Below are 14,099 nucleotides of genomic sequence, written 5' to 3' on the forward strand. Positions count from 1 at the left end.
CTGTAGTACCCTCCCTCTACTAATGCTGTAGTACCCTCCCTCTACTAATGCTGTAGTACCCTCCCTCTACTAATGCTGTAGTACCCTCCCTCTACTAATGCTGTAGAACCCTCCTTCTACTAATGCTGTTCTACCCTCGCTCTGCTAATGTTGTAGTACCCTCCCTCTACTAATGCTGTAGTACCCTCCCTCTACTAATGCTGTAGTACCCTCCCTCTACTAATGTTGTAGTACCCTCCCTCTACTAATGTTGTAGTACCCTCCCTCTACTAATGCTGTAGTACCCTCCCTCTACTAATGTTGTAGTACCCTCCCTCTACTAATGTTGTAGTACCCTCCCTCTACTTATGCTGTAGTACCCTCCCTCTACTAATGCTGTAGTACCCTCCCTCTACTAATGCTGTAGTACCCTCCCTCTACTAATGTTGTAGTACCCTCCCTCTACTAATGTTGTAGTACCCTCCCTCTACTAACGCTGTAGTACCCTCCCTCTACTAACGCTGTAGTACCCTCCCTCTACTAATGCTGTAGTACCCTCCCTCTACTAACGCTGTAGTACCCGCCCTCTACTAATGCTGTAGTACCCTCCCTCTACTAATGCTGTAGTACCCTCCCTCTACTTATGCTGTAGTACCCTCCCTCTACTAATGCTGTAGTACCCTCCCTCTACTAATGCTGTAGTACCCTCCCTCTACTAATGCTGTAGAACCCTCCTTCTACTAATGCTGTTCTACCCTCGCTCTGCTAATGTTGTAGTACCCTCCCTCTACTAATGCTGTAGTACCCTCCCTCTACTAATGCTGTAGTACCCTCCCTCTACTAATGTTGTAGTACCCTCCCTCTACTAATGTTGTAGTACCCTCCCTCTACTAATGCTGTAGTACCCTTCCTCTGCTAATGTTGTAGTACCCTCCCTCTACTAATGTTGTAGTACCCTCCCTCTACTAATGCTGTAGTACCCTCCCTCTACTAATGCTGTAGTACCCTCCCTCTACTAATGCTGTAGTACCCTCCCTCTACTAATGCTGTAGTACCCTCCCTCTACTAATGCTGTAGAACCCTCCCTCTACTAATGCTGTTCTACCCTCGCTCTGCTAATGTTGTAGTACCCTCCCTCTACTAATGCTGTAGTACCCTCCCTCTACTAATGCTGTAGTACCCTCCCTCTACTAATGTTGTAGTACCCTCCCTCTACTAATGTTGTAGTACCCTCCCTCTACTAATGCTGTAGTACCCTTCCTCTGCTAATGTTGTAGTACCCTCCCTCTACTAATGTTGTAGTACCCTCCCTCTACTAACGCTGTAGTACCCTCCCTCTACTAACGCTGTAGTACCCTCCCTCTACTAATGCTGTAGTACCCTCCCTCTACTAATGTTGTAGTACCCTCCCTCTACTAATGTTGTAGTACCCTCCCTCTACTAATGCTGTAGTACCCTCCCTCTACTTATGCTGTAGTACCCTCCCTCTACTAATGCTGTAGTACCCTCCCTCTACTAATGCTGTAGTACCCTCCCTCTACTAACGCTGTAGTAACCTCCCTCTACTAACGCTGTAGTACCCTCCCTCTACTAATGCTGTAGTACCCTCCCTCTACTAATGCTGTAGTACCCTCCTTCTACTAATGCTGTTCTACCCTCGCTCTGCTAATGTTGTAGTACCCTCCCTCTACTAATGCTGTAGTACCCTCCCTCTACTAATGCTGTAGTACCCTCCCTCTACTAATGTTGTAGTACCCTCCCTCTACTAATGCTGTAGTACCCTCCCTCTACTAATGTTGTAGTACCCTCCCTCTACTAATGTTGTAGTACCCTCCCTCTACTAACGCTGTAGTACCCTCCCTCTACTAATGCTGTAGTACCCTTCCTCTGCTAATGTTGTAGTACCCTCCCTCTACTAATGTTGTAGTACCCTCCCTCTTCTAACGCTGTAGTACCCTCCCTCTACTAATGCTGTAGTACCCTTCCTCTGCTAATGCTGTAGTACCCTCCCTCTACTAATGTTGTAGTACCCTCCCTCTACTAATGTTGTAGTACCCTCCCTCTACTAACGCTGTAGTACCCTCCCTCTACTAACGCTGTAGTACCCTCCCTCTACTAATGTTGTAGTACCCTCCCTCTACTAACGCTGTAGTACCCTCCCTCTACTAATGTTGTAGTACCCTCCCTCTACTAATGTTGTAGTACCCTCCCTCTACTAATGTTGTAGTACCCTCCCTCTGCTAATGCTGTAGTACCCTCCATCTACTAATGCTGTAGTACCCTCCCTCTACTAATGCTGTAGTACCCTCCATCTACTAATGTTGTAGTACCCTCCCTCTACTAACGCTGTAGTACTACTAATGTTGTAGTACCCTCCCTCTACTAATGTTGTAGTACCCTCCCTCTACTAATGCTGTAGTACCCTCCATCTACTAATGTTGTAGTACCCTCCCTCTACTAACGCTGTAGTACCCTCCCTCTACTAATGTTGTAGTACCCTCCCTCTACTAATGTTGTAGTACCCTCCCTCTACTAATGTTGTAGTACCCTCCCTCTACTAACGCTGTAGTACCCTCCCCTACTACTGTAGTACCCTCCCTCTACCTGTAGTACCCTCCCTCTACTAATGCTGTAGTACCCTCCCTCTACTAACGCTGTAGTACCCTCCCTCTACTAATGCTGTAGTACCCTCCCTCTACTAATGTTGTAGTACCCTCCCTCTACTAATGTTGTAGTACCCTCCCTCTACTAACGCTGTAGTACCCTCCCTCTACTAACGCTGTAGTACCCTCCCTCTACTAATGCTGTAGTACCCTCCCTCTACTAACGCTGTAGTACCCGCCCTCTACTAATGCTGTAGTACCCTCCCTCTACTAATGCTGTAGTACCCTCCCTCTATGCTGTAGTATGCTGTAGTACCCTCCCTCTACTAATGCTGTAGTACCCTCCCTCTACTAATGCTGTAGTACCCTCCCTCTACTAATGCTGTAGTACCCTCCCTCTACTAATGCTGTAGTACCCTCGCTCTACTAATGTTGTAGTACCCTCCCTCTACTAATGCTGTAGTACCCTCCCTCTACTAATGCTGTAGTACCCTCCCTCTACTAATGCTGTAGTACCCTCCCTCTACTAATGCTGTAGTACCCTCCCTCTACTAATGCTGTAGTACCCTCCCTCTACTAATGCTGTAGTACCCTCCCTCTACTAATGCTGTAGTACCCTCCCTCTACTAATGCTGTAGTACCCTCCCTCTACTAATGCTGTAGTACCCTCCCTCTACTAATGCTGTAGTACCCTCCCTCTACTAATGCTGTAGAACCCTCCTTCTACTAATGCTGTTCTACCCTCGCTCTGCTAATGTTGTAGTACCCTCCCTCTACTAATGCTGTAGTACCCTCCCTCTACTAATGCTGTAGTACCCTCCCTCTACTAATGTTGTAGTACCCTCCCTCTACTAATGTTGTAGTACCCTCCCTCTACTAATGCTGTAGTACCCTTCCTCTGCTAATGTTGTAGTACCCTCCCTCTACTAATGTTGTAGTACCCTCCCTCTACTAACGCTGTAGTACCCTCCCTCTACTAACGCTGTAGTACCCTCCCTCTACTAATGCTGTAGTACCCTCCCTCTACTAATGTTGTAGTACCCTCCCTCTACTAATGTTGTAGTACCCTCCCTCTACTAATGCTGTAGTACCCTCCCTCTACTTATGCTGTAGTACCCTCCCTCTACTAATGCTGTAGTACCCTCCCTCTACTAATGCTGTAGTACCCTCCCTCTACTAACGCTGTAGTAACCTCCCTCTACTAACGCTGTAGTACCCTCCCTCTACTAATGCTGTAGTACCCTCCCTCTACTAATGCTGTAGTACCCTCCTTCTACTAATGCTGTTCTACCCTCGCTCTGCTAATGTTGTAGTACCCTCCCTCTACTAATGCTGTAGTACCCTCCCTCTACTAATGCTGTAGTACCCTCCCTCTACTAATGTTGTAGTACCCTCCCTCTACTAATGCTGTAGTACCCTCCCTCTACTAATGTTGTAGTACCCTCCCTCTACTAATGTTGTAGTACCCTCCCTCTACTAACGCTGTAGTACCCTCCCTCTACTAATGCTGTAGTACCCTTCCTCTGCTAATGTTGTAGTACCCTCCCTCTACTAATGTTGTAGTACCCTCCCTCTTCTAACGCTGTAGTACCCTCCCTCTACTAATGCTGTAGTACCCTTCCTCTGCTAATGTTGTAGTACCCTCCCTCTACTAATGTTGTAGTACCCTCCCTCTACTAATGTTGTAGTACCCTCCCTCTACTAACGCTGTAGTACCCTCCCTCTACTAACGCTGTAGTACCCTCCCTCTACTAATGCTGTAGTACCCTCCCTCTACTAATGTTGTAGTACCCTCCCTCTACTAATGTTGTAGTACCCTCCCTCTACTAATGCTGTAGTACCCTCCCTCTACTTATGCTGTAGTACCCTCCCTCTACTAATGCTGTAGTACCCTCCCTCTACTAATGCTGTAGTACCCTCCCTCTACTAACGCTGTAGTAACCTCCCTCTACTAACGCTGTAGTACCCTCCCTCTACTAATGCTGTAGTACCCTCCCTCTACTAATGCTGTAGTACCCTCCTTCTACTAATGCTGTTCTACCCTCGCTCTGCTAATGTTGTAGTACCCTCCCTCTACTAATGCTGTAGTACCCTCCCTCTACTAATGCTGTAGTACCCTCCCTCTACTAATGTTGTAGTACCCTCCCTCTACTAATGCTGTAGTACCCTCCCTCTACTAATGTTGTAGTACCCTCCCTCTACTAATGTTGTAGTACCCTCCCTCTACTAACGCTGTAGTACCCTCCCTCTACTAATGTTGTAGTACCCTCCCTCTACTAATGCTGTAGTACCCTTCCTCTGCTAATGCTGTAGTACCCTCCCTCTACTAATGCTGTAGTACCCTCCCTCTACTAATGCTGTAGTACCCTCCCTCTACTAATGCTGTAGTACCCTCCCTCTACTAATGCTGTAGTACCCTCCCTCTACTAATGTTGTAGTACCCTTCCTCTACTAATGCTGTAGTACCCTCCCTCTACTAATGTTGTAGTACCCTCCCTCTACTAATGTTGTAGTACCCTCCCTCTACTAACGCTGTAGTACCCTCCCTCTACTAATGCTGTAGTACCCTTCCTCTGCTAATGTTGTAGTACCCTCCCTCTACTAATGTTGTAGTACCCTCCCTCTTCTAACGCTGTAGTACCCTCCCTCTACTAATGCTGTAGTACCCTTCCTCTGCTAATGTTGTAGTACCCTCCCTCTACTAATGTTGTAGTACCCTCCCTCTACTAATGTTGTAGTACCCTCCCTCTACTAACGCTGTAGTACCCTCCCTCTACTAACGCTGTAGTACCCTCCCTCTACTAATGCTGTAGTACCCTCCCTCTACTAATGTTGTAGTACCCTCCCTCTACTAATGTTGTAGTACCCTCCCTCTACTAATGCTGTAGTACCCTCCCTCTACTTATGCTGTAGTACCCTCCCTCTACTAATGCTGTAGTACCCTCCCTCTACTAATGCTGTAGTACCCTCCCTCTACTAACGCTGTAGTAACCTCCCTCTACTAACGCTGTAGTACCCTCCCTCTACTAATGCTGTAGTACCCTCCCTCTACTAATGCTGTAGTACCCTCCTTCTACTAATGCTGTTCTACCCTCGCTCTGCTAATGTTGTAGTACCCTCCCTCTACTAATGCTGTAGTACCCTCCCTCTACTAATGCTGTAGTACCCTCCCTCTACTAATGTTGTAGTACCCTCCCTCTACTAATGCTGTAGTACCCTCCCCTACTAATGTTGTCTACTAATGTTGTAGTACCCTCCCTCTACTAATGCTGTAGTACCCTCCCTCTCCTAATGCTGTAGTACCCTCCCTCTACTAATGTTGTAGTACCCTCCCTCTACTAATGCTGTAGTACCCTTCCTCTGCTAATGCTGTAGTACCCTCCCTCTACTAATGCTGTAGTACCCTCCTCTACTAATGCTGTAGTAACTAACGCTGTAGTACCCTCCCTCTACTAATGCTGTAGTACCCTCCCTATACTAATGCTGTAGTACCCTCCCTCTACTAACGCTGTAGTACCCTCCCTCTACTAATGCTGTAGTACCCTCCCTCTACTAATGCTGTAGTACCCTCCCTTTACTAATGTTGTAGTACCCTCCCTCTACTAATGCTGTAGTACCCTCCCTCTACTAATGCTGTAGTACCCTCCCTCTACTAATGTTGTAGTACCCTCCCACTACTAACGCTGTAGTACCCTCCCTCTACTAATGTTGTAGTACCCTCCCTCTACTAATGCTGTAGTACCCTCCCTCTACTAACGCTGTAGTACCCTCCCTCTACTAATGCTGTAGTACCCTCCCTCTACTAATGCTGTAGTACCCTCCCTCTACTAATGCTGTAGTAACCTCCCTCTGCTAACGCTGTAGTAACCTCCCTCTACTAACGCTGTAGTACCCTCCCTCTACTAATGCTGTAGTACCCTCCCTCTACTAATGCTGTAGTACCCTCCCTCTACTAATGTTGTAGTACCCTCCCTCTACTAACGCTGTAGTACCCTCCCTCTACTAATGCTGTAGTACCCTCCCTCTACTAACGCTGTAGTACCCTCCCTCTACTAATGCTGTAGTACCCTCCCTCTACTAATGCTGTAGTACCCTCCCTCTACTAATGCTGTAGTACCCTCCTTCTACTAATGCTGTTCTACCCTCGCTCTGCTAATGTTGTAGTACCCTCCCTCTACTAATGCTGTAGTACCCTCCCTCTACTAATGCTGTAGTACCCTCCCTCTACTAATGTTGTAGTACCCTCCCTCTACTAATGCTGTAGTACCCTCCCTCTACTAATGTTGTAGTACCCTCCCTCTACTAATGTTGTAGTACCCTCCCTCTACTAACGCTGTAGTACCCTCCCTCTACTAATGTTGTAGTACCCTCCCTCTACTAATGCTGTAGTACCCTTCCTCTGCTAATGCTGTAGTACCCTCCCTCTACTAATGCTGTAGTACCCTCCCTCTACTAATGCTGTAGTACCCTCCCTCTACTAACGCTGTAGTACCCTCCCTCTACTAATGCTGTAGTACCCTCCCTATACTAATGCTGTAGTACCCTCCCTCTACTAACGCTGTAGTACCCTCCCTCTACTAATGCTGTAGTACCCTCCCTCTACTAATGCTGTAGTACCCTCCCTCTACTAATGCTGTAGTACCCTCCCTTTACTAATGTTGTAGTACCCTCCCTCTACTAATGCTGTAGTACCCTCCCTCTACTAATGCTGTAGTACCCTCCCTCTACTAATGTTGTAGTACCCTCCCACTACTAACGCTGTAGTACCCTCCCTCTACTAATGTTGTAGTACCCTCCCTCTACTAATGCTGTAGTACCCTCCCTCTACTAACGCTGTAGTACCCTCCCTCTACTAATGCTGTAGTACCCTCCCTCTACTAATGCTGTAGTACCCTCCCTCTACTAATGCTGTTCTACCCTCCCTCTACTAATGTTGTAGTACCCTCACTCTACTAATGTTGTAGTACCCTCCCTCTCCTAATGCTGTTGTACCCTCCCTCTACTAATGCTGTTGTACCCTCCCTCTACTAATGTTGTAGTACCCTCCCTCTACTAATGCTGTAGTACCCTCCCTCTACTAATGCTGTTGTACCCTCTCTCTGCTAATGCTGTAGTACCCTCCCTCTACTAATGCTGTAGTACCCTCCCTCTCCTAATGCTGTAGTACCCTCCCTCTACTAATGCTGTTGTACCCTCCCTCTGCTAATGCTGTAGTACCCTCCCTCTACTAATGCTGTAGTACCCTCCCTCAGCTAATGCTGTAGTACCCTCCCTCTACTAATGCTGTAGTACCCTCCCTCTCCTAATGCTGTAGTACCCTCCCTCTGCTAATGCTGTTGTACCCTCCCTCTGCTAATGCTGTAGAACCCTCCCTCTACTAATGCTGTAGTACCCTCCCTCTACTAATGCTGAAGTACCCTCCCTCTGCTAATGATGTTGTACCCTCCCTCTGCTAATGCTGTTGTACCCTCGCTCTACTAATGCTGTAGTACCCTCCCTCTACTAATGCTGTAGTACCCTCCCTCTGCTAATGCTGTTGTACCCTCCCTGTAGTACCCTCCCTCTACTAATGCTGTAGTACCCTCCCTCTCCTAATGCTGTAGTCTACTAATGCTGTAGTACCCTCCCTCTGCTAATGCTGTTGTACCCTCCCTCTGCTAATGCTGTTGTACCCTCCCTCTGCTAATGCTGTGTTGTAGTACCCTCCTGCTAATGCTGTTGTACTAAATCTGCTGTAGTACCCTCCCTACTAATTCTGTAGTACTAATGCTGTAGTACCCTCCCTCTACTAATGCTGTTGTACCCTCCCTCTGCTAATGTTGTAGTACCCTCCCTCTACTAACGCTGTAGTACCCTCCCTCTACTAATGCTGTAGTACCCTCCCTCTCCTAATGCTGTTGTACCCTCCCTCTCCTAATACTGTTGTGTTGTACCCTCCCTCTCCTAATGCAGTTGTGTTGTACCCTCCCTCTCTTAATGCAGTTGTGTTGTACCCTCCCTCTCCTAATAGTGTTGTGTTGTACCCTCCCTCTCCTAATTGTGTTGTGTTGTACCCTCCCTCTCGTAATGCTGTTGTGTTGTACCCTCCCTCTCCTAAAGCTGTTGTGTTGTACCCTCCCTCTCCTAAAGCTGTTGTGTTGTACCCTCCCTCTCCTAATACTGTTGTGTTGTACCCTCCCTCTCCCAAAGCTGTTGTGTTGTACCCTCCCTCTCCTAATGCTGTTGTGTTGTACCCTCCCTCTCCTAATGCTGTTGTGTTGTACCCTCCCTCTCTTAATGCTGTTGTGTTGTACCCTCCCTCTCCTAATGCTGTTGTGTTGTACCCTTCCTCTCCTAATGCTGTTGTGTTGTACCCTCCCTCTCCTAATGCTGTTGTGTTGTACCCTCCCTCTCCTAATGTTCTTGTGTTGTACCCTCCCTCTCCTAATGTTGTTGTGTTGTACCCTCCCTCTCCTAATAGTGTTGTGTTGTACCCTCCCTCTCCTAATGTTGTTGTGTTGTACCCTCCCTCTCCTAATGCTGTTGTGTTGTACCCTCCCTCTCCTAATGCTGTTGTGTTGTACCCTCCCTCTCCTAATGCTGTTGTGCTGTACCCTCCCTCTCCTAATAGTGTTGTGTTGTACCCTCCCTCTCCTAATAGTGTTGTGTTGTACCCTCCCTCTCCTAATGCAATGCTGTTTTACCCTCCCTCTCCTAATGCTGTTGTACCCTCCCTCTCCTAATACTGTTGTGTTGTACCCTCCCTCTCCTCATAGTGTTGTGTTGTACCCTCCCTCTCCTAATGCTGTTGTACCCTCCCTCTCCTAATACTGTTGTGTTGTACCCTCCCTCTCCTAATGCTGTTGTGTTGTACCCTCCCTCTCCTAATAGTGTTGTGTTGTACCCTCCCTCTCCTAATGCTGTTGTGTTGTACCCTCCCTCTCCTAATAGTGTTGTGTTGTACCCTCCCATTCCTAATGCTGTTGTGTTGTACCCTCCCTCTCCTAATAGTGTTGTGTTGTACCCTCCCTCTCCTAAAGCTGTTGTGTTGTACCCTCCCTCTCCTAAAGCTGTTGTGTTGTACCCTCCCTCTCCTAATGCTGTTGTGTTGTACCCTCCCTCTCCTAATGCTGTTGTACCCTCCATCTCCTAATGCTGTTGTGTTGTACCCTTCCTCTCCTAATGTTGTTGTGTTGTACCCTCCCTCTCTTAATGCTGTTGTGTTGTACCCTCCCTCTCCTAATACTGTTGTGTTGTACCCTCCCTCTCCTAATGCTGTTGTGTTGTACCCTCCCTCTCCTAAAGCTGTTGTGTTGTACCCTCCCTCTCCTAATGCTGTTGTGTTGTACCCTCCCTCTCCTAATGCTGTTGTGTTGTACCCTCCCTCTCCTAATGCTGTTGTGTTGTACCCTCCCACTCCTAATGCTGTTGTGTTGTACCCTCCCTCTCCAAAAGCTGTTGTGTTGTACCCTCCCTCTCCTAATGCTGTTGTGTTGTACCCTCCCTCTCCTAATGCTGTTGTGTTGTACCCTCCCTCTCCTAATGCTGTTGAGTTGTACCCTCCCTCTTCTAATGCTGTTGAGTTGTACCCTCCCTCTTCTAATGCTGTTGTGTTGTACCCTCCCTCTCCTAAGGCTGTTTTAATCCCATCACATTGTTATTTGCACAGCCGCTTGGAGACAGCGTGAGAAGAAATTAGCAGTGTTTAATCAGCCCTAGATCAGATCTGCTTAAGGAATGAAGAACGCCCTGGCTGATGAGCTGGCAATTGGAGCTTCATTTAGAGGCCATGGCTGAAATAGAGCCCTGCACAGTGGGAGCCGCCATTAGAGAGCTGACGGGGCGCACAGCACTGCCACACAACCAAGTATTGCTCCGAGAGAAAAAGAGAGAGAAAGAGAAAAGAGGAGAGTGGGAAGAGGAAGGATAAGAACAAGGAGAGTTGAAATGAGTAGTGACTAGAGTGTAGGGGAGATTGATTAAAAGATAGAGGGAGCGATAGGATGGATGGAAGGGATGGAGATGAGAGCAAAAGGGAAGCAACACAGAAAAGAATAGCAGCCTCTACACAGTTTCAGCTCGAGAAGAGGCACCAGCCCAGCTAACAACAAATGTTCCCCCAACTTTAGAGAACGTTCCCTTAAGAGTCTCATTAGGTCATTAAATACAATTTTTAGAGGAATGTTCCTGTGATGTACAAGGATGTCTCCAAGAGACCATCCCCTTAATGTCAAATACATCTTACCCAGAACTTTAAGATCGTATGTTCTGAGAACATGGCAACCATGTTCTGTGTATGTTTGGTGGGATGTTGATGAAATATTCTCTTAACCCACAGAAAACTGGACACATGTATGTTCTTGCAGTATCCCATGAAACGTGTCTAGAACATTAATATGGGATATTCTGAGAACATGGTAAGCACGTTCTGGGTATGTTTTGTTTGAAATGAAGGGAAAACGCCAAAACATGCTAAAAAGGTTCTCAGAAGATTTTTGCTAGCATAGATATAATGTTCCCATAACTAACGGAAAACTGGACACTCAACCATTACAGGAACATTACGGGTAACATTACAAAATCGTTCTCTCTCCCTAGAATTGCTAGTTGGGAGGTCAGTGGATGTCTGGAGGCAGTGGTACACTTAGCAATTAATCATCACTGTAAACACACAGTAGAGAACCCACATTCATGCACAGTGCACACATCATTGACGTTTAGCTAGAACACCAATCAAACTGGTTAACCAAACTGCTCCACGCTCCAAAAAGTAATCTCTCTGGTTAGTCCTGTGTTACATCAGGCCCTGGCTCATTTCTATAACAGGTTCAAGGGTCAGTTGTATATTCATCAACCCGTCAATAGTCAGTACTGATCACACCATGCAGTACTGTACCTACCTCTGATGATGCCCCCTGCAGGCAGTCAAACATTCTACAGAACACCTGGGAAGGAGGAAGTGATGAGATGACAATAATAAGTCAGGGAAGCGAGCGACACAAACATGCCCATCTTCATTTCATGCTAATTCTGTTTGGGAAAGCAGTGAAGCACCAACATCCCAGTGTCAGCGAGCATAAGCGTGAGTGTGAGCGTGTGTCAGGACCTAACTTCCTAACCTGTCAAGTCCTGTTCATATTTCATCGTTATGAATCTTGTTCTGGTGGCAGCTCTGCAGAGTGGTCACTAGCTGTCGCAGCCACAAAGTCATCAAATCTGATTTTAAACCTAACCCTAACCTTATATCTAACCTTAACCACACTGCTAACCCTATTGCCTAACCTTAAATGAAGACTGAAAAACACATTTTAGTTGTCATGAATTTTTACAATATAGCAAATTTTGACTTTGCAGCTGGTTTGTCTAAGGTCAAATCTCTCAGTTCTGCCTCCAAGACAAGACTCAAGACAATAAACGTCAACATGCAAATGTGCCTGGAAATATTCCACCCTGTAGTAACATGCTATCATTGAGTGTGTAAAATGTATTGTTAACCTCTCCCAAACAGTCTCTAAGGTCTTCCTGTGGCTGCGGTGATAAGGTGTTGGGGAGGGGAAGCCCCTGGTGACTCTTGCTGAGAGAGGTAACAGTACAGTAGAGTGCTGGGAGATAAGGGCTGATGAAACAACCTGCTGTTGACACAGCTGGCCTAGCCACCTCTGATCTGCTCTGTTTTATCTCTTTGTCTTTCATTACTTCAAAGCAACAAGGCCCTTTGAACCAACACAGACACAACCTGGCCTAAATACCTTTTCCAGGTTTAGAGAACAACTGCCAAAAAGTGTTAGTGTCACTGTTAGAAAGCTTTGGCTAATGTAGCATAGTGAACTAGACAGGTGAGAAGGTATTTAAGTGTGCATTATGGGAACAAACTAATAGATATCTGGTAATGTTTCAGGTGTCCATGCGTCAAGCAAACAGCACAAAAGACTGTTTGAACTGTCTGAGGAACAATAGCAGTCAGTGCTCCACCTCGGCACCCTATTATTACGCCCCCACACACAGCCAGCCCATCTCCCATGGCACTCCTAGGGACAGGCACCTCAAAGAGACCACAGCCTATATCAGCTTATCACATGACCCAGGTAACTGACCCCCCCCTTGCTGAGCCCCACAGTCCTGTTGGTGGCTTTATGGGCCCTGGGAAGCCATTACTCATCACCATGTGTCACCCTGTATGCATCCTCTGTGTCAGGAAAGAGGGCAGGTAATGTCACCCGAGGACTGGAGGGGGAGAGGTAGCGGACAGGAGGGGAAAGCAGAGAAGGGGGAGAGGTAGCGGACAGGAGGGGAAAGCAGGAGGGGAGAGGGAGGGGACAGGAGGGAGGGGATAGGAGGGGAGAGGGAGGGGACAGGGAGGGGACAGGTGGGAGGGGACAGGAGGGGAAAGCAGGAGGGGAGAGGGAGGGGACAGGAGGAAGGGGACAGGAGGGGAAAGCAGGAGGGGGAGAGGGGAGAGGGAGGGGACAGGAGGGAGGGGACAGGAGGGGAAAGCAGGAGGGGAGAGAGAAGGGGGAGAGGGAGGGAGAATCATCTCCTGTGGAAAGGCATAACACCTAACACTAACATGACTACCGGAGAACCACAGGTTCTAAACACCATACTATTACATTTTACACTCTGTGTAATTGTCTCCAAGTGTAAAGCAGTCAATGCCAGGCTGCCTAGTGCCTACCCCATGTTCATCAAATCTCCTCTGCTATAATATGTAGCACACATGAGTGCATACACACACTTGCATTACGTTTCTGCACCCACACGTTTCTGCACCCACACAGTGGATGTTCCTTAGAGGAGAAAGGGGAGGACCATCCTCCATAAAAATAAAAATAGTGAAACATTAAAAAAGTTATCCTTTTTCGATGAAACTATACTAAATATATTCACATTGGTTAGAGCCTGTAAGTAAGCATTTCACTGTATATACCTGTTGTATTTGGCGCACGTGGCAAAGAAACTTTGATTTGATTTGATGTCACCAAATAACTGATTAAAACACTGTTTTGCAAATAAGGTCCTCAGTAGCCTCAACAGCACTCTGTAGGGTAGCACCATGGTTGGTGTAGCAGTAGGACAGCTAGCTTCCGTCCTCCTCTTGGTACATTGACTTCAATACAAAACCTAGGAGGCTCATGGTTCTGACCCCCTTCCATAGACTTACACAGTAATTATGACAACTTCCAGAGGATGACCTCCAACCTATCAGAGCACTTGCAGCATGAACTGACCTGTTCATCCAATCAAAGGATCAGAGAATGAATCTAGTACTGAAAGCATAAGCTACAGCTAGCTAGCACTGCAGTGCATTACATGTGGTGAGTAGTTGACTCAAAGAGAGAGAAAGACAATACTTTAACAGTTTTGAACAAATTAATTTCTTCCAAAATTAAAAAGAAGCAGCAGAGAGAGAGAGCTATATTTAATTGTATTTATTTATTATTCTTAGTTTACCTTTCAATTACTTAGCTAGCTAATGTAGCCTACTCAACAACCTGACTCAGAGAGGAAGGCTATTTATGTTAACTAGCTGGGTAAGGC

General features: G+C 46.9%; 1 protein-coding gene across 2 annotated transcripts in view; it reads right to left on the reverse strand.

Annotated features, from left to right (window-relative positions):
• Nucleotides 1-14,099, reverse strand: part of LOC139371292 (breast cancer anti-estrogen resistance protein 1-like) — a 124,446-nt gene that overhangs the window by 74,272 nt on the left and 36,075 nt on the right. The window contains exon 1 of one of the 2 annotated variants that reach the window (XM_071111594.1): nt 11,462-11,625. The exons of the other annotated variant lie outside the window; for it this stretch is intronic. Coding sequence (XP_070967695.1) covers nt 11,462-11,494 — 33 coding nt within the window. The 5' untranslated portion in view covers nt 11,495-11,625. Of the gene's footprint in view, nt 1-11,461; nt 11,626-14,099 lie in introns of those variants that run through there. 2 annotated transcript variants of the gene reach the window in all.

This window comes from Oncorhynchus clarkii, chromosome 2 (genome assembly GCF_045791955.1).
Source record: "Oncorhynchus clarkii lewisi isolate Uvic-CL-2024 chromosome 2, UVic_Ocla_1.0, whole genome shotgun sequence".
Lineage (NCBI taxonomy): Eukaryota > Metazoa > Chordata > Actinopteri > Salmoniformes > Salmonidae > Oncorhynchus > Oncorhynchus clarkii.